Raw genomic sequence first — 23,151 nt, 5'->3', positions numbered from 1 at the left:
GGGGGGGGGGGGGGGGGTGTATCTGACAAACCGGGTTTAAAGAGAACTTATTTTCCCGTGCAGTCAGGTCAGATTTTAGTGGAAAAGATCGCTCAAGTAATCGGTTTAACTGATGGATTTTTTTAAAACTTTTTTTACCTTTTTAAAGAGACCATCCAGTCTGAATAAATACCTTTTTTATTTTGCAGGTACCAGTCGTTGAACCTCACCCACGTTCCCGAGCACAGCGCCGCAATCTACGAGTTCCGGTGACCGTCGCCGCTGCTGCCGCCTCCAGGGCTCTCTCTTTGGTCGGAAACGTGGACGTCTGCAGATTCTGCTGAGAACGTGGTGGGAGGAAAAAAGAAAAAGGCAAAAAAAAAAAAAAAGTGGACACCAACTCGGGTTGAGGATTTAATGTTTCAAGACCTAAGAAGAAAAAAAAAAAAACGACAACAACAACAAAAAAAAAAACCCTCCCATTTTCTCAAACTGGCAGCTGACGGTGAGACTAACGACTGTACGGATGCGGTGGGAAAACGGAGAAGTGCTTTTCTGTGCTCGGCGTGTCCGGCCCGACGGCGCAGACTGTGTGTGTGTGTGGTAGTGGGCGCCGCGGCTCGCCGAGTTCCCGTTACTCCATTTGTTTTAACGTCTGCTTTTTAAACGCTTCGATCGAGACACTTTACGAGCCCCGTCGGGGAGGTTAGCCCGCTCGCTCCTTGGGCTTTTACGTGCAGGAGCGCTTTCATCGGCACGAGACTCGCGCCGGACAAGGACTCGTCCGAGGACGAGGACGGAGACCGCCGAGTCTCGAGAGGAAGAAGAGCAGGAGAGGCGTGCTTCGAAGCTGAAAGACGGGGAGCTTTAATCACTCACAAGCTAGAAAGACAGTATTTTTAAGCTAAACTGAGTCTTTGTTTGCCTGCCAAGAGTATATTTTCTTATTTTACTCTGAACGATGAACAATGAGTGGCACTTTTTAAAAAAATGAAAAAAAAAAAATAAGGTACAATCTGGGAGATTCCTGAAATAAGCTTTTTATTTGAATTGTTTTCTTCCCCCGTATATATGTTCATACACTTGCTTTTGAGATTCTCACATAGGATTGCTGTGGATTGTTGTTGTTTTTTTGCACAGATGGTATGCTACTAAAACGAGTTCTGTCGGGAGAGTTTGGAGCCTGAAACAGCCGCCCGTAAAAGTGTTCAAACCCTTTCTGTCCGCATGAAGCATTTGGTTATTTTCAGTGAAGAACCCCCCCCCCCAACACCACCACAATTTGTTTTCCCCTCAACTATGCAACACTTTAGAGATCTCCAAACACACAACCCTGATGTTCTCAGAGGTGAGATTTTATTCTATCCTTATAATATATATATATATCTATATGAAAAGAAAAGATTTATCTTCCTTAAAGAAAAATATTTTGTTAAACCACCTACGATAACACTCTCCCCCCCCCCCCCCCCAATCATGTTCCTCTTCCATGTGATTGTGCCATCTTTTGAAACACTTGCCAGAGTTGTAAGATGACCGATCTACGGTGTGTTTGTGGAAAAAAGAAAAAAAAAAGCCTGGAACTGATTGATAGCGTGACTGTAAAGAGTGGATTGTGGATTTAAAAAAAAAAAATAAGGCAAAAAAAAAAAACCTAAACAAAAGTCCTTTGTTGTGTCTTTCTTATTTGACTGCCTTACTTTGTCTGTATTTACTTTGTGTATTTCTACAACGAATGTTTCCTGATAAAACTCAATTTGAGCTAAAAGGATCACTCTGCTTCCTGCAGGAGCAGAAACTAGACTGATGGTTATCCTCTGCTGCCCTCTGGTGGGCATTATTCCACACTGCACTCCCTTTTTTCTCACTTCGTATAAAAACTGCCTGATGAGATGATGATGATGGTAGCTCAGTGGCTCTAAAGTTGCAGCTGTTTTTGTGTTGATTAACTGTGGCAGCCATCTTGAATCAGGTTGAACACAGGTAACTCCATGACTGCCTGATAAACACCAAATCTGATTTGTAAATGATTTTTTTTTTTTTTATCTAGGTCGGGAGGTCCTGCAGCTCTTTGTAGCTTTGATTAAATAAAACATGGAAGTGATGATACTTCTGTTCAGAAGCACAACAGAAAGGCTAACTATTTCAATTTCCTTGCCCCGTTTTATGCACCTAGTGTGTAAAAGTCTGGCTACAGAATGATATTAACGATGGAAGTTTATGTTTGTAGTTTGATGGCCTGTTCAGTGCTTTGATAACCCAGCTTCCAGCCACACGGTGGTATTGTTCTTCAGCCCCGTGAAGGAGAGGTCAGCTCCCATTTAGAGCACGTCTCAAACTCCAGGCCCGCGGGCCATATCCGGCCCTTGGTAACATTTTATCTGACCCACAAGATAACATTTAATTATTATTAGATCTGGCCCTCCAGTCTGGGACAGACTGAGTCTCTGCTGTTCTCATTTTGCTTTAAAACCCGAGCCTTATTACTTTGAAACCAAGAAAACAAAGTTTTAACTTCTCAGTAGTCTTTGTTTTTGACACGGAAAGAGCAACAGTCCGATCAAACTCCTGTTGATAAACGATATCATAATTGAGTTAATGTGCGTCAGAGTAACAGTGTGCTTTAATGTACATTTTCCTTTTATTTGTGTTCTTGTTTCAAAGTTAAATGTTAGTAGCTGTATGTTAGGGTGTTTGTTGAAGACTTTTTAGCTGTTTTAACGGAGGGAAATTAATTTAAAAGCTGATGATATAGAGTGAGGCATAAGAAAGGCTAATGCTGTCTCCTTTTAAGTTCAACCTATTTTTCTTTGCTCATTAAAGTCTGTTTGCTCTAAATTATACATAATATATAACTGGGAAAAGGTATTTGATATTTCTATATGAATGATTTGACATATTGCATCTAAAACCAGGCTTCATTTATTCACTTTTTCAATAACTATTAGTCGAGATCGGCCCATGGCTAGGAGCAAGTTTTGAATTTTGGCCCCCTTGTGTTACAGATTCAGAGGATCGGAGCGTCGAGCCCCAGCCGCTGCAGCCTTGTCGGAGTGCGGCTCACTGTTACAGATATCGAGCCACAGTTTCATCCCCGACGTGTGCTCTGAGAGCTGACCAATCACGCAAGAGCTTTTGGTGGCAAAATATTTGTATTCCTTCGTCATGTTCTACTTTAAAAGGTGAGGAAAACGGTAAACCCCACAGTAGTCGTGTCTTCAAAGACAGAGGGAGTCCTGATAAGGTTTGTATTTGTAAAATTGACAAGATGTCGAACCCAAAACCGGCCCCTGCTGTGCTTAGAGTAATTCTGGTGTCAGTAAGAAGCAAATGAATGAAGAACATGCAAATGATCAACATTACCGAGGCACAGTGCTGGATCATGTTTCAGTATTACCAACATCAAAATGCTCCGACGTCTTCTTGCTGTTGTGTCTTATTTCATTTTAGCATGTTAAACTACCAGCATCTCATCAGGCAGCAAGTTAAGTGTTTGATACAATTTTTATATGGAGTGGGGTAAAAAAGAGGAGTACAGTGTGGAAAAAAGACCACCAGAGGGCAGCAGAGGACAACCATCAGTCTAGTTTCTGGTCCTGCTAAAACTAAACTGATGGTGTATGAGAGAGAATATTCAGTGTAATTATGTAACATGATGCACTGTGTGTGTGTGTGTAAATGGGTGAATAAAGCACTCCACAGAACGCGGTGAGGTGAAAAAGATGCTTTATAAATGTGGACCATTTACCATTTGTTCTGAAATCCACCCGAAAAACACATTTTAACACATTTAAAACGAGCTGCCGTGAGGAAAGAAATCCCAACAAAGTACATTTTTGCACACATATGAGACTACTTTATTACTATATCATGTATTAGATTACATGGCGTTGAAATGAGGCGTTCTGCAAAAATGTGACAAGATCTGAGAGCAATAACAAGCCTTTAATTGGAAAATAAAAGATTACTGAAATTTGAAGTAAATGAAGGACTTTTATCAAAAGAACTCTAGTGAGGCAAAATTAAAAATCCAACAAACTTCATGATCACTAATAATTAGAGTGCAAATATATGCTTTATTAATTCAAAGTGGATACCTAATACGTAATAGTCTACAAATATATATATATAAGGACTAATACAGGCTTAAATGGTTCAGTTTTTAAAAATTCAGTAACAAGATTTTAGTCTTTACCATTGTGCTAACATGTATAAAACAGAGTGACGCCAATTTACAACAAATCTTTCATATAAAAAGTAACAAACAACTGATTTTTAAAAAATATATATATTATTTTCTGTGTTGTTTTATATTTATTTTAAGGTTTGCAGCTCTTATTAAGTAAGAGAAGGATCAGAAATGCCTTTTCTGACTGTAAAAACAGTAAAACTTTGATCTAAGTAAAACTCTTACTGCCTGTTGGCACCAGTTCAGCTCAGGCTGGCAATAAAAATGAGTCCGTCGTCTGGGGTTCACGGGACTGTAGCCACCCTGCCGGGGAGTGGACGCAAGAGCAAATGCGACCCCAGGCTGATCAGACAAAGAGTGCAGAATTCATTCGAAACCTTTCAAGCTTAACTCCAAGGTCGAAATCCGTCGCTATGATTCACTTTCGGAACCAACAATGGCCTCCGTGAAGGAAGACCCAGGAGGCTGTAGCATTGGCAGAAACACACACACAAAAAAAGCCAGGCAGAAATTGACCAAAATGTCTGCTGATGAACATCAACATTTCTGAGGCTGACGAGACAAACCTGGAGCTTTTTGTCCAGCCCCATCAGCTGTGTGTGTGTGTGTGTCTGTGTGTGTTTTATGCAGAAGGGTACCAACACATTTATCTGCCTCTGTATATTTACAGCTGGAGAGTTTACTGTAAAATAAATTTATCATCGGACACACACACAGAGCTACGCCTACTGCTGTGATTCTAACAAACAGGATAAACAAGTTCCTGAAATTTTACAGTCTGTCTCTTTTTTATTTCTTCTTGGCCTTTAGTCACTCTTGGAACAACAACAACAACAAAAAAAAAAAAGCAAATATGCAAAAGTCGTCCAAACAGCATTCCAGTGATTAATTGCAGGCAATTAGAACAGAATAAACGTTCTATCTAGGTCAGTGCACGAATAAAAAGATTTAAGGTGCAAAAGTTTCTTTAGTTTTTTTTTTTTTTTTTAAATCTTTGCAGCTTCTTGTCAGAATGTTAAAGCAGCAGGTGCACGAGCAACACCTTCCCCCATGAAATGAAACTGACACAAAAAGCTTTTTTTTTTAAATTATTTTATATACTTTAAATGTTCATAATAATATAATATGACCCAACGTGCTCCTGGTGTGTGACAGCCACTTCATGTTGCCTTTAAAGGAGCTTCCCGTAGTTCTGGTGACATAATTTATGAACATGTTTGTGCCAGCTGCCTGTGATCGTTTCCTTACTGGAAGTATCACTGACAACGGAGGCGGCTGAAAAGTGGCAGGAGTTGAAGCCACTGCATGAACAGAAAGCATTTCTGGAATGTCGAGGCGCCGTTTTTTTTTTTTCCTCCTGATCTGTCAGTCAAATGTCGCAAAGAAAACAAATTTTAAAAATGGAAGATTTGTGTTGGGTTTCGGGCGGCGTGGTGGTGCAGTGGTCGGCGCCGGAGCCTCACGGTGAAACGGTAGCAGGTTCGCCTTCCACCAGGGTGGACTTTCCATGTTCGCCCCTGTGCACGTGTGGGGTTTTTTCTGGGTGATCCGGTTTCTTCCAACAGGCTGAAAACATGCGTGTGAGGTTAATTGGTCACTCTAATAATGCCACGAGGTGTGAGTGAGGGCAAGGACAGCAGTTTGTCTCGTTTGTCTCCACGTGTCCCGCCTGCAGCTCCCCGGAAAGGACAAAGAGGGGGGTTATAGAAAATGGATGCTGAGTTTCCGTTTTATGCACGTTTTATTATTAGAAAGTCCTTTTTTTTTTCCTTTCCTAAATGTTCAGAATCAGGACTTTTTTTTTTTCCTGAAATCTGCTTATTAAACAGATTTTCACCCACTGCAGCCTGTTTGGTGCCGTTTGTAAAGTTACAGACAAAAATGAACGACAAAATTTTGGTTTATTTTGTTGGGATTAGGAAGTGTGGGTTGTGTTTTGTCCAGCAGATGGCGTCCTGGAGCAGGTTGGAGGAGTGGTTGTGTGATTATGAGGCGCACCTGCAGCTCATAAGAGGATGATGACTGGAGGAGTATTTAAGGAGTGGGCTGCCAGTGCTTCAGCGCCTGAGTATTAGCTTAACGTGGTACTTCAAGCCTCCTAGTTCAAGTATCTAGTCTAAGTCCTGTTGTTCTGAGTTTTCGCCTGTGACCTTTGTGTTTTCTGCTTTCTAGGTGTTTTTGAGTCCTACCTTATTGGGTTCCAGTTTATGTCCACTGATGCTCTGGACTGAAGCCTGGCGCTCATGCAACTCCTGATCTCCAGTTTGTTTTTTTTTCTCCGGATCGAATCCTGTCCGCTCTCCGCCGTTCACCGCCGCTCCTCCAAGCTCCATTAATCAGCATTCATCTGCTGACGTCACCTGTGAGTCAATTACCTTTCTACAAGTCCCGACAGTCCTCCTGAGATCACCATTCCACTCAACCTGTAAGCAAGGCCCAACATTTCAACACCTTTACCTACCTGAAGCCTGTCTAACGTTTATGTTCTTCATTCAAGTTCCTGCCGCAGTCCTGAGATTCCGGGATTTGGATTCTTGGAGGATTTCTACCAGGACCAGATTCATTATCACAAACAATAAACTTGCTAAACTGCTATTGGTTTTCCCTGAGAGCTTAATTCTGCATGTGGGTCAAACATTCCCGTAAAACCATGACATATTTCGCCTTTCATAAGAAAAAAAATAGTTTTGTTTTTCCAAAGTAATATTTTCATCATGTAATTCATACATTTATAAATGTCATAGTTCCAAACTAAATATTTACCTTGCAAGTTAAATATTTATTAGCAAGCTAACTATAAATGTAATTATTTAGTTAGCAAATTAAATGTTTAGTTTGGAAATTAATTATTTAGCTTGGACATAAACATTTAGTTTGTAAACTAAATATTTAGTGTGGAGCTAAAAAACTTTACAAATGGCACCTCATACGTGAACGTCCACTAAAGGCATGTCCCTAAAGAGGTTTCTGCCATGTTCCCTGGACACTGACACAGTTCGGCTGATAGCACAAGTTCAAATTGCACAAACTGTCCATTTTAGCAGAATTACGGTCTGCGGGGTAGTCCCGCTGCAGGTCAGATTCCTTGCATGCGTTAAGGTTCACTAATAAAACCATAATGGGCTTGGCCGTTCCTTCGTTTGTGTTGACGCCTTGTTGAAAGGCTGCACCGTTTGTTGCAATCTGAGAGTTTTTCTTCCTACAGCTCCTTTAAATTGCCTCAGCGCGGCTTGCTACGTGATGCAACCTTTGCCAAACAGCTCCCTGTCTTCTAGGTCAGGGATTTTTTTTTTGTATTGTACTGTTGAATGAGACATTCCTGGGTCCGGGTTTAATCACAACAAGGAAGTCGTTTGGACTTGATTCCCGGTAAGACTAAAAACCGGATTTCGTCACTCCTCCATCGCGCTGCCAGTGCCAGAAGCAGCAAAGAAGCTACACATTATGATACAACCTCCACCATGTTTTTAACATAGATGCTCTTTTATTTACAGGGTTCTGTTTTTAGTTCCTTTCTCCTAAGAACTTTGATAAATAAATGAGTCTGCATCGATATAGGCTCTTACCAACATGATCTTATTACTGAAGGCAAGTGATGCGCAGGGTGATGTTAAAGGCAGCTCCAGGTCACCCTGAGACAATTAAAATATCTTCTCCGACAATCATCACCAACCATCACCCAGAGAGAACTTTGGATTCAGGATCACCAATGATTTACGGCAAACCTTTGGACTCATTTGACATGCACCAAAGTTTCCGAGTCTGGAGCTTTTCTGTGTTTTATGCGGAAGGGTACCAACACATTTATCTGCCTCTGTATGTTTATAGCTGGAGAGTTTACTGTAAAATAAATTTATAACAGGACAGTCACCCAGAGCTACGCCTACTGCTGCGAGTCAAACGAGCAGGATAAACAAGTTCCCTGAAATTTTACAGTCTGTTTTAATTATTTCTTCTTGGCCTTTAGTCACTCTTGTTAAAAAGAAAAAAGCAAATATGTAAAAGTCGTGCAAACAGCGTGCCAGCGATTAGTTGCAGGCGATCAGAACAAAGTAAACATTTTATCTAGGTCAGTGCACAAAATAAAGAATTTTAGGTTTACTTTTACCCCTCCTCAAAAAAAAAAAAAAACCTTTGCAGTTTCTTCTTATAGGGTTAAAGTGGCAGTGGCTCAGGAGGTAGGGGGTTCGTCTTGTAATCGGTGGGTTGTCAGTTTAAATTCCCGCTCCATCCATCTCAGCTGTTGTGTTCTTGGGCAAGACACTTCACCTGCCTCACCTCCTGGTGGTGGTCAGAGAGCCCGGTGGCGCCGGTGTGATGGCAGCCTCACTTCTGTCAGCCAGCTGTGGCTCCAATGTTGTTTACCACCATCAGTGTCTGGATGGGTGAATGACTGGGTGAATGACTGATTGTCGTGTAAAGCTCTTTGGTGTCCCCGGACTCGATATATACAAGTGCAGGCCGTTTACCACTTTAAAGCAGCAGGTGCACAAGCATCACCGTCCCCTTGAAATGACACTGACATGAAAAGCTTCCCAAGTATTTGTCATATACTTCGAATGTTCACATAGTGAGAGTCAATGTGCTCCTTTCCATGCGACAAACGCTTCACGTTGCCCTTAAAGGAGCTTCTGGTGACAGGATCTTTGAAACCAAGCTCGTTTCATGGCGTGAAATGATTTCCGGTCGGCCTTTGGACTTGTTTGTCTCAATGAACATCTTGTCTTTGACTTTTCTCTTTTTTTTTTGTTGGGAAATCCCAGATCGGTCAGCCGCCTTCCATACATTCCAACCATAGTTTATTCTGTTATTATTCTGTTAGTAGCTCATTCAAAGATTGCCAATGTTTGCATCTGTACGCACAGTTTCCTTTGTTCTTTGGATATTTTGAAACCACCACATTCAAGTTGAGCAAAACCTCGAACCAGGATGAAAAACAGGTTTTCTCTGTGGTTTTATCCAATTTGCGTTACTTATTCATGCAACACGTTAATAATTGATTTGGAAGCGTCCGTTTTTTTCTTTTTTTGTTTTCTTTTACTAAGCCCTAAGTTTTCCCATAAAGGAAGTGTTTTGTTTTTTAAAATCAGTGCCCGTAGTTTTCTAGAGTTTCCTTTTTTTCCTGCAGGGGTTTTAAAAAATCCATTGCCAGGTCAAAAATGTGGGAATGTTCGTCAGATTTTCTGGAGAGATCTTGGAAGTGATGCAGTACGTGTCTATTGGATTGCTAAAGCTGATGTGTCGCCGTCGTAAAAAGGACGTAAAATTGGATCTGTGGAATGTGGAAAGTACCAGGAAGGCTGGTAACAAAATGAACTCTGAAGAGGAGTTTGTGGAGCTACATATGAGTCATTTCATCATTGCCTATTGTATTTTCAGGGCGGGTCATTCTCTGCAGTTGTCACACAGAACACAATAAATGTAAACGAACTGGGTGCCATGCTACCTGCATATTATCTGAGTTCCTGGCACTGCGTAGACTTACTCATTCTGTCATCTTATGGAGCATGAACAAGCTTCAGTTTCATTATGCCCTCTAGTTTTGGAAGCCTTCCAGGGCCGGCTGCCAAGAAGCACTTGGCCATGCGGTCTTTCACGTGTTTGCCAAACGCCAGTCGAGATTTAATACGAGTCGCCTCCAACAGAGGCCACTCGCCCGAAGAAGCTCAGACTGGTGAAGAACCTGGGACAACAGTTGTTCAGGATCCTCATGGGGGGGGGGATCTTGGTGGCCTCTCTCACTGTTCTCCTTTTTGCGTTTATTGAAAAGTGCAAGTCAGGGGTCGGATCCAAAAGGATTTTCAAGACCCTAAACATCGTACATACAACAGCGGTTGCCCGAGTTCTTCACCAGACTGAGCTTTACGGGAGAGTGGTGAAGAGAAAAATCTGATTAAATGTGATGTGAACTTTATTTTACAAATGGACAATGTACATCTCAAACATGAATGTCACCATTTGATGTGCCGTACCAGATTATAGCAAAAAGCTAATTCGCATCTGCAGTTTCTTGACAAGTTACATGGCAGTGGCTCAGGAGGTAAGGGTTCGTCCTGTAACCGGAGGGTTGCTGGTTCGAGCCTTGCTCTGGCAGTCTCAGCTGTTGTGTCCTTGGGTAAGACACTTCACCTGCCTTGCCTACTGGTGGTGGTCAGAGGGCTCGGTGGCACCGGTGTGATGACAGCCTCACTTCTGGCAGCTGTGGCTACAATGTAGCTTACCATCAGTGTGTGAATGTTAGGGTTGAATGACTGTTTGTAGGACTGAACAGAATTACTGTGGATGTTTAAGGCCTTGGACATCCTTCTGTATCTATCCCCTGACTTGTACTTTTCAATAATCTTGTATCTTAAATGAATTAGGACAGTTTGTAGTGTAAAGCGCTTGGACTAGATAAAGCGTTATACAAGTGCAGGCCATTTACCAGTTACAAAAATGGATACACAATGCAATAATAAAATAAGACAGAAAATACAGCACTATAAGTTGCTTTCTAATTACAATACACAAACACACACACGTACGGACTTAATCACTGGCACACACACAGTTATACAGGCATTATTTACATACTTGAGCAGTTTTTAACATTTTTTTCAAATTAGATTTGAGAACTCTCAAAGAGCTGCAGCTCCTCACCTCATCAACAGTGGGTTCCAAATCTCGACTAGAGTTTGCCAAATGGCCTGTGGAAGACTCCATGGTCAAGTGCTTCTCGGCAGCCGCTCCTGGAAGGTTTGTAAAGACAGAGGGTAAAATGAACACAGCTAAATAAAGGGAAAATCTGTATGTACGGGCTCTTCCATCTCACCTGCTGATGCTTGGACCTCCTTCAGTCCTCCCAGGGGTCTTGGTGGTCTCTCTCCCATTATTCTCCTTCTACACAGCCTATGAGGACATCCTGCTCTTGGTAGATTTACACATGTCCCATATTCCTTCCACCTCCTGATGATGGATTGAACAGAACTCCTGGGGGTGTTTAGGGCCTTGGACATCCTTATGAGTCTATCCCCTGACTTGTACTTTTCAATAATCTTGTCTCTTAAATGAATTAGGACAGTCTTTTTAAAGGTGTGGGGGGATATTTATTCAATCACTTATTTGATTTCACTTTGGGTTTTTTTTTGTTTTCTTTTGTTTTTGTCAAAATGGACGATTTATATTGTCCACAATGGATTCATGACAGCAATAAAACTGTAAAAATACGTTTCACAGGCACTTCACATATTTTAACAACCTCTTATGCTTTTCCAAAAGCTGAAAACAAGGCGTGTTGCTTTCTGCATGACATACCTTTTGTGTTGCTTTATCCCTTTTGTTATGAGGAACTATTAACATTTTTTTTACACCTCCTTATGATTTACACCCTGAAGAAATATTCCAGTCGCAAACTTCCGGTCACGTCCGCAAGTTTTGTTTACTTCCTTCATGTAAAATTTCAAGTGCCACCATAAAAAATAAAAAAACCAAACAAGAAAGTAACATGACCAGGGCTGCAATCACAAAGACCCTCCTGTTTAAGACAGGCTGAGAGTTAATAATTTGGGATATTTTACTCAGAAAGAATCAGATGAGCTGAAATGTTTTGGTATCTTTGTGTTCTTATGAGTGTAAGAAGGAAAATGAAAGCTCAAATCTAAGATACCGCCAATTTTTCCACTTTCACGGTAACTTCAACAAAGGCTTTATTGTGAGGCTCAGCCCACATCAGATTTCACAAACCGACACAAATCTGATAAACTTTGTCTGCCTGATACAAAATAAAGGTAGCATGCTGACCCGACCAGCTGTTTGCACCCTACGCCTACTTTGCGACGCGAGTTTCTGCCCAGTTTTAGGAAACGAAAACAACTTCCACCTGGATTGACTTCTTGAGAATTGATGGCCTCTGCTTTTGTTTTCAGGTTTGATGACAGCGATGAGCAATCGCTGCTTGGAGTCTTTTGAAAATTATTTACAGGAAGAGCTGACATTCCTGAACGTCTCATGTTCGTACTGTCTGATGGGAAATAACATCTACCACTGAACAACAAACTGTTCTATGTTCTGAAGAGATGTGACGGTGATGAAACTGTCGATCGTTTTTCAAGTCGCTTCAGTTTGCTCAAAAAGTCTTATGGCAAATGATGAAGGCCTTCTCTGCTCTTTGCACTTAAGATGCGAAGTTTAGAGGAATACTCCAAAGCCGTCTGGTCATGTTTAAGGAAAAGGCCACGTCTCTATGTCTTTGGCACGTAGGTGGGCTAATAATGGTTTGGGTTTGTGGGGCAGCAAGATCTGAAAAAAGAGCATTAACACAAATGAACAAATGAAAGGTGCATGGCTTTCATTTGTTCATTTGGAGTGAACTTTGAAGAAAAAAAATACAATCAAGGTTAGCTTTTTATCTGAAAATCACGTCACTTTTTATTAGTTGCAGAACAACGCAAAAAACAAGACAGCAAACGTATAACGGATCTCGATTTGCTCGGCTTTGTTTCCCATTTTCTCAGCTGTAATGCGCGCTGCCATGTAACAAATGTGCTCGTGTGCGATAATTCTGGTCGATTCGGATTTAACAAGGCCCCCCCCCCCGTTTATAGGGAGGTTTGCTTGGAAGAGCCGAAGAAAAAAACAAAAAGCGTGTTTTTGCACAAACCTTCAGGTCAGGTTGCGCCGTTACCTCGCCATGTGCCTCGCCATGTGCCTCGAGCAGATGTCCGAAACCTCCGAGTCACGGTGCTCAGAAGTGGCTCTCTGTTGGAGAGCTCGTGTGGCGTTTTACACTCAGGTGTTGACGTCCTCTGTGGTCATTCCTGACCTTTTACCGCCGCAGCACGTGCTCTGTGTGTGTGAGAGAGAGATCAAATGCTGGCATTCCTTCATAACAGGGACTCCACGCTCACGTTCAGCAGCTAAATAGTTGGGATAACCCCCTCACCTGCCCCCCCCAAAAAGCCTCACTTTGAAGAAACACCTGTGCAGGAACACACCTTAAACTCTTCTGCCAGTCTTACCGCACACACACACACACACACACACACACACACTGACATAAGTCCGTGCTCATATTCCTGATAAGTTTTATTGCATTCAGATGACAAGCGTGAGGTGGCTACACGTGCATAAAACATTTTAATTTTTTTTTATGACAGCCAAGGATGCAAGAGACGATGGTTAACATGAGGTGGACAAACAGGAATGAGTTCCTGCTTTGGGGATTTTTCTTTTTCTACATCTATTTTTATAACGATTTTTCTCAAGCGAGACAAGTTGCCAAGTTTAGTAACAGCTTCCTGTGTTATTTCTCGAAATATCAAGCAGTTAAAAATACGTTTTAAAAAAAAATAAAATCGTAACAGCTAAGTTACCTAACGATTCTCCGATTTTAGAACACAGTTCAGCCAACTATAAGGCAAATTATTGGAGCCTCTTTTTTTTTTCTAATAACTGCTCCGTGAGTAGAACATGTTGTTTTCAATAAAATTATCTGTTACAAGCTTTACAGCATTTTTTCCACATCAACCCTTTTGACATGTGCGGTTCTGATGCTGCGCCCACACCCTGTAGGGATGCTTGCATCCTTCTCCTCCCTCTGAGCGTTTGCCAAACTCCTCCTCCTTTCAGGGCCAGCAGGAGCTATAAAAGGAGCTCCAGCCCGGGCTTGTAGTAGCAGCGAGCAGGAGATCTGAGATCAGATAAGCAGAGACTCAGTCCACTACCTGGAGGAGCCAAGCAAGATGTCCGCAGATCAGCGATTTGTTCTTAGTGCCCGCATCATCGGAGGAGTCCGCAGGGACAAGCCGAAACTCAAGGTGAGTCCACGGCATTCACATTTATATTTCTTGTCTTCATATTTGTTACGTTTTGATGGTAAAGTGAATTAATTTGTTTCGCCACCCTCACAGATGTTCATGGTGTCTGTCCTGTGGTCTGATGAAGCGGAGGTGATCATCTACAGATCCTTCCCCGACTTCAGGAAGTTTCATGTAAGAAAAACACCAAATCTAATCTAATCTAATCTATCATCAGCTTTATTTACACTTGGTTGTAGCAATAGATAGAAGTCCTAATCTGTCTTTTTTTGGTTTGTTTGTTTTACAGAGGGAATTAAAAAAGAAGTTTCCTAACTTTAAACCTTTTCGCAAAAACGACAGAATGATCCCGAAATTCAACGGTAAGATCATTTTATCTGGTTGGTTACATGAACAAATGTCCAACAAGGATGTTAATATTCACAGTCATGCACAGACCGTAAAATGTGACTTCAGCTGTAATAAACTCTTCCTTGTTCCTTCTCCAGGAAAGGCCAGAAGGAGCAGCCTCCAGCAGAAAGGATCCAAGAAGTCGGTCAGGCAAATGAAGTTCCTGGAGAGTTACTGCGCCAAGCTTCTCAACTGTGACCCCACTGTGACGCAGAGTTCAGAGGTCACGCGCTTTTTCACCCCCAAGGACCACGACCTGCAGACGGACTTCACCAAGAACACGTGAGTTTCACAGCACCGCAGGAACTCTCATGGCACCGCTCTGTGTTCTTGAGTCGTTTTTTTAAAAACCAACCATTTCTTGTCTCTGACATACAGTGTCATGATCATGATGACCGATGACCTGACGGACAAAGAACACGGGAACGGCGGTGCTCGCCACTCTGTGGGGAACGTCACCCACCCGTTTGTCACCCAGACGTACCGCTGCGTGGCGTCTTACGAGACCAAGGACACCAAAAACAGGCCGTTTAAGGTCGCCGTAGACGAGAAGCTGGACGTCCTGATCAAAGACCCCGCAGGTCAGTGCTTCAGCTTTATCAGCTTCTTCCTGAAAATACAAAAAAATCCCAAAAAATATATTGTGGTGTTGTTGGATCTAAACAGATAAACAAACACAGCAGACCTTTGTCCGGCTTCATGCTCATTCCCTGGTGTTTTTTGTTGTGCAGGTTGGTGGCTGGTGGAGAACGAGAGCAAGAAGCTGGCTTGGTTTCCTGCTCCCTACCTGGAGGTCCTGGATGGAGAGGAGGAGGATGACGATGGATACGTGGGAGGTAAGATATTCTTTTTCCGTGTACAGAGTGAACTGTGAAGTCTAGTAGTTCCAAATTTCAGCACTAGGGATCTCTGTTTCCTCAGTTTCATCTGTAGAGCTGCTTAAATGTGTTGTTAATGAAGGTGTTCTGTTATGTTCAGGTTCTCTGTACTGCGCCGTGAAGAATTACTCTACCAAGAAAGTGGATGAGGTGTCTGTATCCATTGGCTCCGTGGTGGACGTGCTCAGGAAGTCCGAAGACGGCTGGTGGCTCATCAGGTATCAATATCTCGTCTATATTTGAAGTTTTCATGAACACGTTGGCTTTTTGTTTGTATACAAATGCCACAAACAGATTATTGTCTATTTCATAGTTGTTTTCTGTTAATTCATAACCTGAAATTGAACACTGAATACATCTATTAAACTTTTTCCTGCAATCTTCCCCTCAGGTTCAATGGCAAAGTTGGTTACATCCCATCGATGTACCTGCAGCCATACAACAACCCACGGGCGGGTTTCCATGGCCTGCACAGGAAGATGCACAGTTCCTCCCTAAACCTGGCAACCAGCAGAGAACCCCAGGTTTCTTTTCCACCAAGAAGCAGCGAAGAAAACAGTTTCCAACAAGTCTCTGAGGGTCCCAGCATCCCAGCTCGCTTCCAAAGGGCTCAGTCCCTAGATGTCCTCTCCGATGCTCTGCTGCAGACACAGTCAGAGAGGGGCGGCGCCGCATCAGGCAGCACCGACTCCATCTTCTCCAACCTGTCCTCCAGCAGCGATTCCTCCTTGAGTTTAAAAGCGGAGCCACAGAGCCCCAAGAGCAGTCCCGTCAGCCCCGAGGGCAGTCCCGTCAGCCCTGAGCAGCCCGACCTCAGTCCCAGCTCAGCCAGCATCCCCGATCTGAGTCTCTCTGTCCGCCGCAGTTCTAACACCAGCACCGCCTCCAGCCCCAGCACCGAGAGCACTGAATCTGCCAGGTCCACCAAGAGCGAGGCGGCCCCAGCCGCGCCACGAGTTCCCCCCAGACCCAAGACCGAAGAGATCCTGACCCGCTGCACCTCCATGACACGCAAGGCCGCCATGGTCAACAAGACCCTCCTTCAGAATCGGCCACAGCCCATTTACAGCCGTTAGGGAAACCAGAACCAGTGCTGTTCAACAAACAGTCTTTTTTTTTTATTATTCTTTAAACCAATTAAAATCCCACATATGCACCTTCTAATATATAACAGGCTGAAGTACTCAGTCAGTCTTAGATTTATTATGATGTTTAAAAGAGAGAAGCATAGAAAAAGTAAAAACACAAGCAATGTCTACTGATGTTCATTTTTTTTTTAATGAGCTTTGGCATCTTAAGTTTACATTTTAAAAGCATAGCTTCAGTGAAGCATGAAAAACTTTGGGATGGAGGAAATGTAGGATTCTCATGTTATAGCAACAAATGAAGGTAGCTTTAATGGGAATATAGGATGTTATAAATATAATGTATATTATATTATCTTTGATTTTAACATCTCTTTAAGGAAATAGATTCATATTTGAATGATTTTTTTGTTGTTGTTTGCTTGTCATTTATAGTACCTTTATTTCCTGTTGTACTGTGTCTTATAGTACATTTTACATTTGTATTCTGTGTTTAAACAGTTTCTTGTGATGCAGCAGTGGTGGGCACTGCCCCCCGATGGTAAACAAGCTGCCGTCACCCAATTAATAACCGTTCTGTTCTGTTCTACTTTGAAAATATGTTATCAAACCTTTGTTTGTGTTCTGCATTACAGCTTGTTTGAGATGTGTCTTTACGTGATGGTCAATCAGTTCAATAAATTCAAATCTTAACTGAAGTGTTGGATGTGGTGTATGTTTCTGTGCGCAAAACTTTTTCAGGCATAGTTTCCATTAAGAACTTTTCAAAAGGAAATCTTTTAACATCCTAAGGGGCATTTTGGAGGGAGGGGGGGAGGTTGCCCAAAAAACAATGTGTAAAAATCAAACAGAATAGTGCAATTTTTTTTCAAGAACATAAACAATTATTCACAATTAAAGCTGAACAGAATATGTTTTCTTGACACTAAAACACAGATTTATGCTTTAAAGCCACTTTGTAAATGTTCAATTTTAAAGGTTATGTTCATCCAAATGTTAACTTTGCTGTGGGTCTTTAAAAACAAAAAAGATATGAACATAATAATAAGAAGAAATTTCATCTTTGAGTCACTTCTTTAATTATGCAGTAAAATACCCAAAAAACTACTAACATATTTTGTCATGTCAAGCATCAAAACCAGTCGCTGCAAGATTTTTTTTAAAGGTTTCAGCTGCAACCTTTTTTCAAATAAAACATAACTGCATCACTTTGTAACATATGAGCCGTTAGCTCCTTAGTTGAGCTTATTTAAACAGGCAAGATAAATATTCAGACCCTTTCTGAAGAATTCCACTTCAAAAAAAAAAAAGTCAAAATATCTAGTAGCTACCAGACAGTTTGAGAACTGACCTGGGCAGAAGGAAATCAACTAGAGCCGAGGTTTGATTTACAGTAAGGAAGTGCATCCCTACATCAGAACGGACTGGGACAGTCGAATGACTCAAACTTCTTGAGGTGGAGGGAGTTAGTCAAAGTGGTGACAGAGATAGGTCAAACAACATCCTGGGTAACAAACAGTCCTTAGGCTGCTCAAGTAGATGTCACAGCAGAAGTGGCACAGTTGGTGAAGTTATTTCCTTTACTTTCTTAAATAACAAACTTTCAGCTTCCTCATTATTTTAAATTCCTGGTACAGACATAAAGGCAAGAGGATTGGATTTCAAGCCCCATATTCACTGGCGAGACTTTGGAGGACAATGTCCTTTGGTTTAAGGAAGTTTCACAACAATAAGTGTTTGTGGTGACTAGTCATGAAAAGTATTTTTCAATGAACCCACACACCTTTACTTATGAAACTTTTGTTTTTCTTTTCAACCTTGCATCATTTCAGGTCGGACTAGAGGCACTCAGCGAGCTCAAACCTCCACCAAGGCCACAGGGTCACTGTCCGCTTAGATTACTACTAGTTATAGGGATCTTTATTATGTCAGTTTCTTTAAAGAGTTCCTGAATTGCCACAAAATCGAATCATTTGTTCCTTATACCGTGTTTGATGTTTCCTGATGATTTCATGAAAATCCGTTCATAACTTTTCAAATAATCTTGTGCACAGACACAGAATAACCTCCTTGGCGGAGGAAAAAAACAACCCTAGCACCACCCCTTCCATTACTGAGAAATGAACCCAGAACAATGAGACGTAACAAAATGAAACAAAAGTGACCCACTGTGATTGTATGCAGGCTGAGCCCGAGGCGCAGCGGCAAAACATTCCTAAGATTTGCATACAATGAACCATTAGAGTTGTTGACAAGCCTTGTTTACTGCGTACAATTACTGTGACCCAACACGCCTGTGGCGCTTGTTTGTTCAAAGTCTCAAAGACGATTTACACAGCTAACCTGAAAAACAGCCCAGAGTTTCTAAGCTGCGGGTTGTTTACGTTTGTAAATAAAATAATTTTTCGTTGCATAATAGGTGCTGCATTGTGGAACTGTTGGCTGGCACCATTTCCTCTGGGTTGCATGGAGTTTGCACTGTGCATAGATGGGCTTTCTCATGGTATTCTGATTTCCTAGAGTCCTAAAACACTGAAGCTAGGTTAATTAAAGATTTTAACTTGTGTGTGTGTGAGTGTGTGCTCGTGGTTGCATGTCTCTGTGGCTCCTTGATGGACTGGCGACTTGTCTAGGGTTTACTCCACCTGGAAAGACACACCAGGTCTCTGTGACCCTGGAAAAGGATCAAGTGGGTATAGAAAACAAATGATGGTTCATTAGCAGGGAACCGTGCCACAACAAAATGAGTTTACGGGTTTATTTAAAGTTAAGGAATTGAGAAAGAGAGGTCGATTCGATCTGAAGGTTGAATCTCATCTGAGGACTCTCATGGTTGGCGGCTAGGAAGAAGAAGACTATCTCTCTGGGCAAGCATCCTGGTCAGCTTAGGACCGCCCCCCACATGGATAAGTGGATGTTGAAAGGGATAAAGCAGGGATGACGCGATGAGACAATATAAAGTACTGAACAAAAACACATGGACATGGATTTGAATCTGGCAATGTGGGTCTGCTCCTTATAGCTCTCTAAACTCTAAAATAAGTTAAACGGATGAAAAAGGATGACTTGGATGAGAAAAAGTAAGGATAAAGGACGAGGAATGGAACTGGTGGGATGGGAGAAGGTGAGGAATTAGAGGTGGACCAATTTTAATCAGCCTAAATTGGCCACTTTTTTCAATTTTTCCTGTACACATCTAATCAATTGCCAAGTAGGAAAATGAAGCCAGCAGCAGCTGCTATAACCAGCTTACTGTAGCCCACAATTTAGGAGTTTTAAGCATGAAAGATTTTCTGTATATTACAACCCCAATACCGAAAAAAGTTTGGACGTTATATAAAATGTAAAAAAAAAAAAAAGAAATTGTAATGATTTGCAAATCTCATAAACCTATATTCTATTCACAATTAAACATAGTAAACATATCAAATGTTTAAACTAAGAAATTGGGCCATTAAAAAAAATGGAAACATTCAGACATCTGTGGATGCACTTATATATGTAAACCGTTCACAGATCTGTGGATCACCCTGTCTCTTTAGGGAACGGTCCGTCTGCACAACAATAATACCAAAGCATAGTGTCATATTCACAAAAATTTGGCATGAATGAGATAATAAAACAAAAGTAACCCACAAAACCCCCAAATCAGAAAGGGCTAAAACAGTGTATTGAAAAAGAAAAACAAACAAAAAAAAACATTCTTTGCTTTCTATTTTAATTACAGACAACTGGATTGTTAATTTCACCTTGATCGATTAAGTTGTGTTTACAGAAAGAACTGGACAAAGTATTACATAAAATAGGTCAAGGGTTAATGTTTCCATTTCCAGAAGAGCTGTGAAAAAGAATGGGAACATCAAAAATTAGTAAATAACTTGTCCAAAGAGTTTTGCGGGCCTAAAATGTAAACATGGACGTACATGGCGTTAAAGAGGAGCGGGATGTCGTCTCATTTCCTGTTTTAAATATGACCCAGAAATCAACCTGATGTTCTGTGAACATTCTTGGTTTTGACTCAGTTTGGGAAAGTCTCACAGAAAAGGGCTGATGTCGGTCCACCCTCTGACTGTCTCGGTCGCCTGACACTGAATGACGTGCCGAAGACAAAACAACACCGTTGCATCACTCCGCGTAGTAAAACCAGACGTCTAAGTCAAGGGTTTTGGCTGCGCTTTCTTCTTATGTGTGTGTCACCAAGACATATCTTTTTGTTCACCTGTGGGCGGAAGCATTTGCAAAATCTGCCTGCATGTCAGGCATCTACTGTATACTCACAAAGTACAAAATTTCAACATGTGGAGGGTGAAACATGAGATCGTATTGGGAGCAAATATGTGGCGGAGGTGCCCGTATGATGAAACTCTTTAGTATGAGCATTAGAAGTCTGACATAAGAGAAAATTGGACTTCAGCTTATGCCAACTGTGTCCAATGTTTTGCCTGGGTTGTAGCCTCAAGACCAGAATATATTTGAAGTGTTAGGAGAAGGAACAGCATCGTTACAAAGTCACAATGTTGTTTGAAATGTGTTGCGAGCCTAAAATCTCTGAAGCATTATCCAACAGTCAACACCTCGACTCTGGCCTGTCGCAGAAAAGTGCTTTAAAGAACAGTGCATGCATTTTACTTGAAAGAGTTTTGGAAATGTCTTCAGAAAGAGGTCAGCTGCATGTCCACACACCTCGCTTCCCTCATTGTTTCCCTCCTCAGACAGACATGCTGCAAAATGAGGTCTTGTTTGGTTAAAGCATGCCATGCGGTGTACGTGCCTGACTGGGAAATTCCTCCTTGTTTTTTTGCATCTGGACACCGGCGAATTGATTTGGTCGAGCTCACCTTTCAGGAAACATTCACACCCATCATCAGCGTTGGGTGTGAGGGCTGTTTTTGAACACTGTAAGGCTGTTGCATCATTCAGAAATTCCGTTTTGAGGACATCCGTGTGCTTATTTGGCAGCATTTCCCTGTCAATCCTGTCAACATGAGATAAAATCTCTTTGTTCAGCCATGGGTGCAGTATATCACTCACCAGATCTGCCCAGTTTGGCTGCACGTCTGTTTCCATCTGCAAAAGCAAACAACAAATTTCCAAAATGTAGGTGATGATTTGAAACGGTGCTTGTTTTTTTTTCATGTGTACTGTTTTTTACATTTCTTTCTAAATAAATCTGAATGTTTGGCTTTGCCTTGGCGTATAGCTCTGCAGAGATAAAGTGTAGACCTCAGAGGCTACAGGTTCTTGTGAACTATATTTTTCCTTTAGGCCCCCTTTCACACTTGATGACATCTGTGATGCAGCAGATAATCAGTCAGAACATGAATAGTCTTTGCAGGGACTTGATAAAGTCATGTATTAAGGCTCCCATTTACATGTGAGAATGTGGTAGATTACAGAGGGGTTTGAGCATGAACAGAACTGCCATATCGAGGTTATGGTGGTCCGTCGATGTTGTGGCAGCATACTGACGTCCTGGGTGGAGAGTAGGGGAGCATGGCGGCAGAGGTTCCAGGCCTAACTCGCTCACCAACGTGGCTTAGTCATCAATACTTCGAAGGACTGGCCGTGCTCAAGCTTAGGCTGTAACTGCAATCAGGATAAAGGTCAAGGAAACCACCTAGATCATGGTGTGCAAGCATGCAGCTGCATTCTGACATTCAGTCCTAGAGCTGTGCAAGGGTGGGGTCTGGAACGTGGGGAGGTTGTTGCCGTAACTGGTAGTATTGACGTAAATATGTAAGTATGCCTAGTGACATATAGAGCATAATTAGAGAGCAAGATAACATCCCAGGGATGTAAAGAATGCAGGAAAGATCTATTTGGTGAGTACTAAAAGCATGACTGCCTTCAAATTGATGGAGGTCTTCTAAATTGTATCTGATTCAGCCTTATTGTGGTAGGTCTTGTACATTGTGGAGAGTATCATCCAGTGTGAAGGTGGGGCAGAAGTCACACAAACAGGGCAAAGATTTCACCTGCAACTCAAAAATACATTGATATTACCATAATGCACAATTAGAATTTGACACTGGGATTCCTTTTTCCAGGAGGATGATGATACTGAGAAGAATCTGAAGTTTGCTGGGTTTTTGAATTGGGTATACAAAGAAATCTACATGAGGTTGATAAGCAATTAATAGCTGTCCACTCAATAACCAAGGAAAGTGCAGTCACGCCAAAGAGGCTCATATCTTATCTACGAAATGAACTTGGTTAACTTGTGGAAATAAATAATTACTTTGTTCAGTTCCCTCAAGTTTCTTGACGTCTAGACCATGACTATTCATTGTATTCTAAGCCTTCTGGGAACAAAGTACCAATAAGTTTATCAAAGAGGAATTATCGACGTGTGTCTCAGTTTTATGTTTGTATTTTGAGTTTTATGAGCTTTGTTCTACGATAAGCAGGTATTAAGCAACTAGGCTTTTTACCAACAGCTCCAACTCATTTTGGTGCTTATCGTCTACACCTTTATTAAAGTGTGTGGCTGACAGCGTCACCTACTTTTTGCTTAACCTCCCAGGCTCACTTACTTTAAATTGAAGAAATAGGTCATAACAGTTCTCACATAAATTAGTGAACTTTGGTTTGGACGCAGTGTCGCAGCGAGAAGGTTTGCAGTTTGAATCTAAGCTGCAGGCCTTTCTGTGTGGGCTTTTTCCTGACACTCCGGTTTTTCCTCCCACAGACCAAAAACACGCACATTATTGAGTTTGAAAAAATGTCCCAGTGCTTCCCAACTACAACCTTAATTAACAATATTCGGTTTCCGCAAGAAGCTTTTTCAGTTTCAAAAAGCTGCAGGTATTCCAACATTTCTTTGCAGGAAAAAAAGT

General features: G+C 41.7%; 2 protein-coding genes and 1 long non-coding RNA gene across 3 annotated transcripts in view; all 3 read left to right on the top strand.

The window, feature by feature from the left end:
• Positions 1-1,614, top strand: part of LOC108237096 (glucose-induced degradation protein 4 homolog) — a 4,476-nt gene extending 2,862 nt beyond the window's left edge. Inside the window, exon 6 of the mRNA XM_017418300.3 lies at positions 189-1,614. Coding sequence (XP_017273789.1) covers positions 189-252 — 64 coding nt within the window. The 3' untranslated portion in view covers positions 253-1,614. The remainder of the gene's footprint in view (positions 1-188) is intronic.
• A 3,806-nt stretch (positions 1,615-5,420) lies between these two features.
• LOC112450576 lies at positions 5,421-6,763 on the top strand. The gene is made up of 2 exons (XR_003039235.2): positions 5,421-6,593; positions 6,666-6,763. It is a non-coding gene; the product is annotated as an uncharacterized LOC112450576 (long non-coding RNA).
• Positions 6,764-13,803: 7,040 nt separating this feature from the next.
• LOC108237086 (NADPH oxidase organizer 1) lies at positions 13,804-17,013 on the top strand. The gene is made up of 8 exons (XM_017418287.3): positions 13,804-13,962; positions 14,056-14,136; positions 14,252-14,324; positions 14,451-14,634; positions 14,731-14,933; positions 15,084-15,188; positions 15,331-15,448; positions 15,622-17,013. Exons 1-8 carry the CDS (start codon positions 13,888-13,890, stop codon positions 16,304-16,306), a joined length of 1,524 nt encoding a protein of 507 aa, XP_017273776.1. The 5' UTR covers positions 13,804-13,887; the 3' UTR covers positions 16,307-17,013.
• Positions 17,014-23,151: the final 6,138 nt, after the last annotated feature.

This window comes from Kryptolebias marmoratus, linkage group LG17 (assembly GCF_001649575.2).
Source record: "Kryptolebias marmoratus isolate JLee-2015 linkage group LG17, ASM164957v2, whole genome shotgun sequence".
Lineage (NCBI taxonomy): Eukaryota > Metazoa > Chordata > Actinopteri > Cyprinodontiformes > Rivulidae > Kryptolebias > Kryptolebias marmoratus.
This window is presented reverse-complemented; position numbering and strand designations above follow the sequence as displayed.

Excerpts from the sequence above, each read along its gene's own strand:
- LOC108237086 (XM_017418287.3), top strand. The coding sequence starts at position 13,888 with ATGTCCGCAGATCAGCGATTTGTTCTTAGTGCCCGCATCATCGGAGGA. Across the intron at positions 13,963-14,055 it reads GGGACAAGCCGAAACTCAAG|ATGTTCATGGTGTCTGTCCT; the intron begins GTGAGTCCACGG and ends CCACCCTCACAG. Across the intron at positions 15,449-15,621 it reads GACGGCTGGTGGCTCATCAG|GTTCAATGGCAAAGTTGGTT; the intron begins GTATCAATATCT and ends TCTTCCCCTCAG.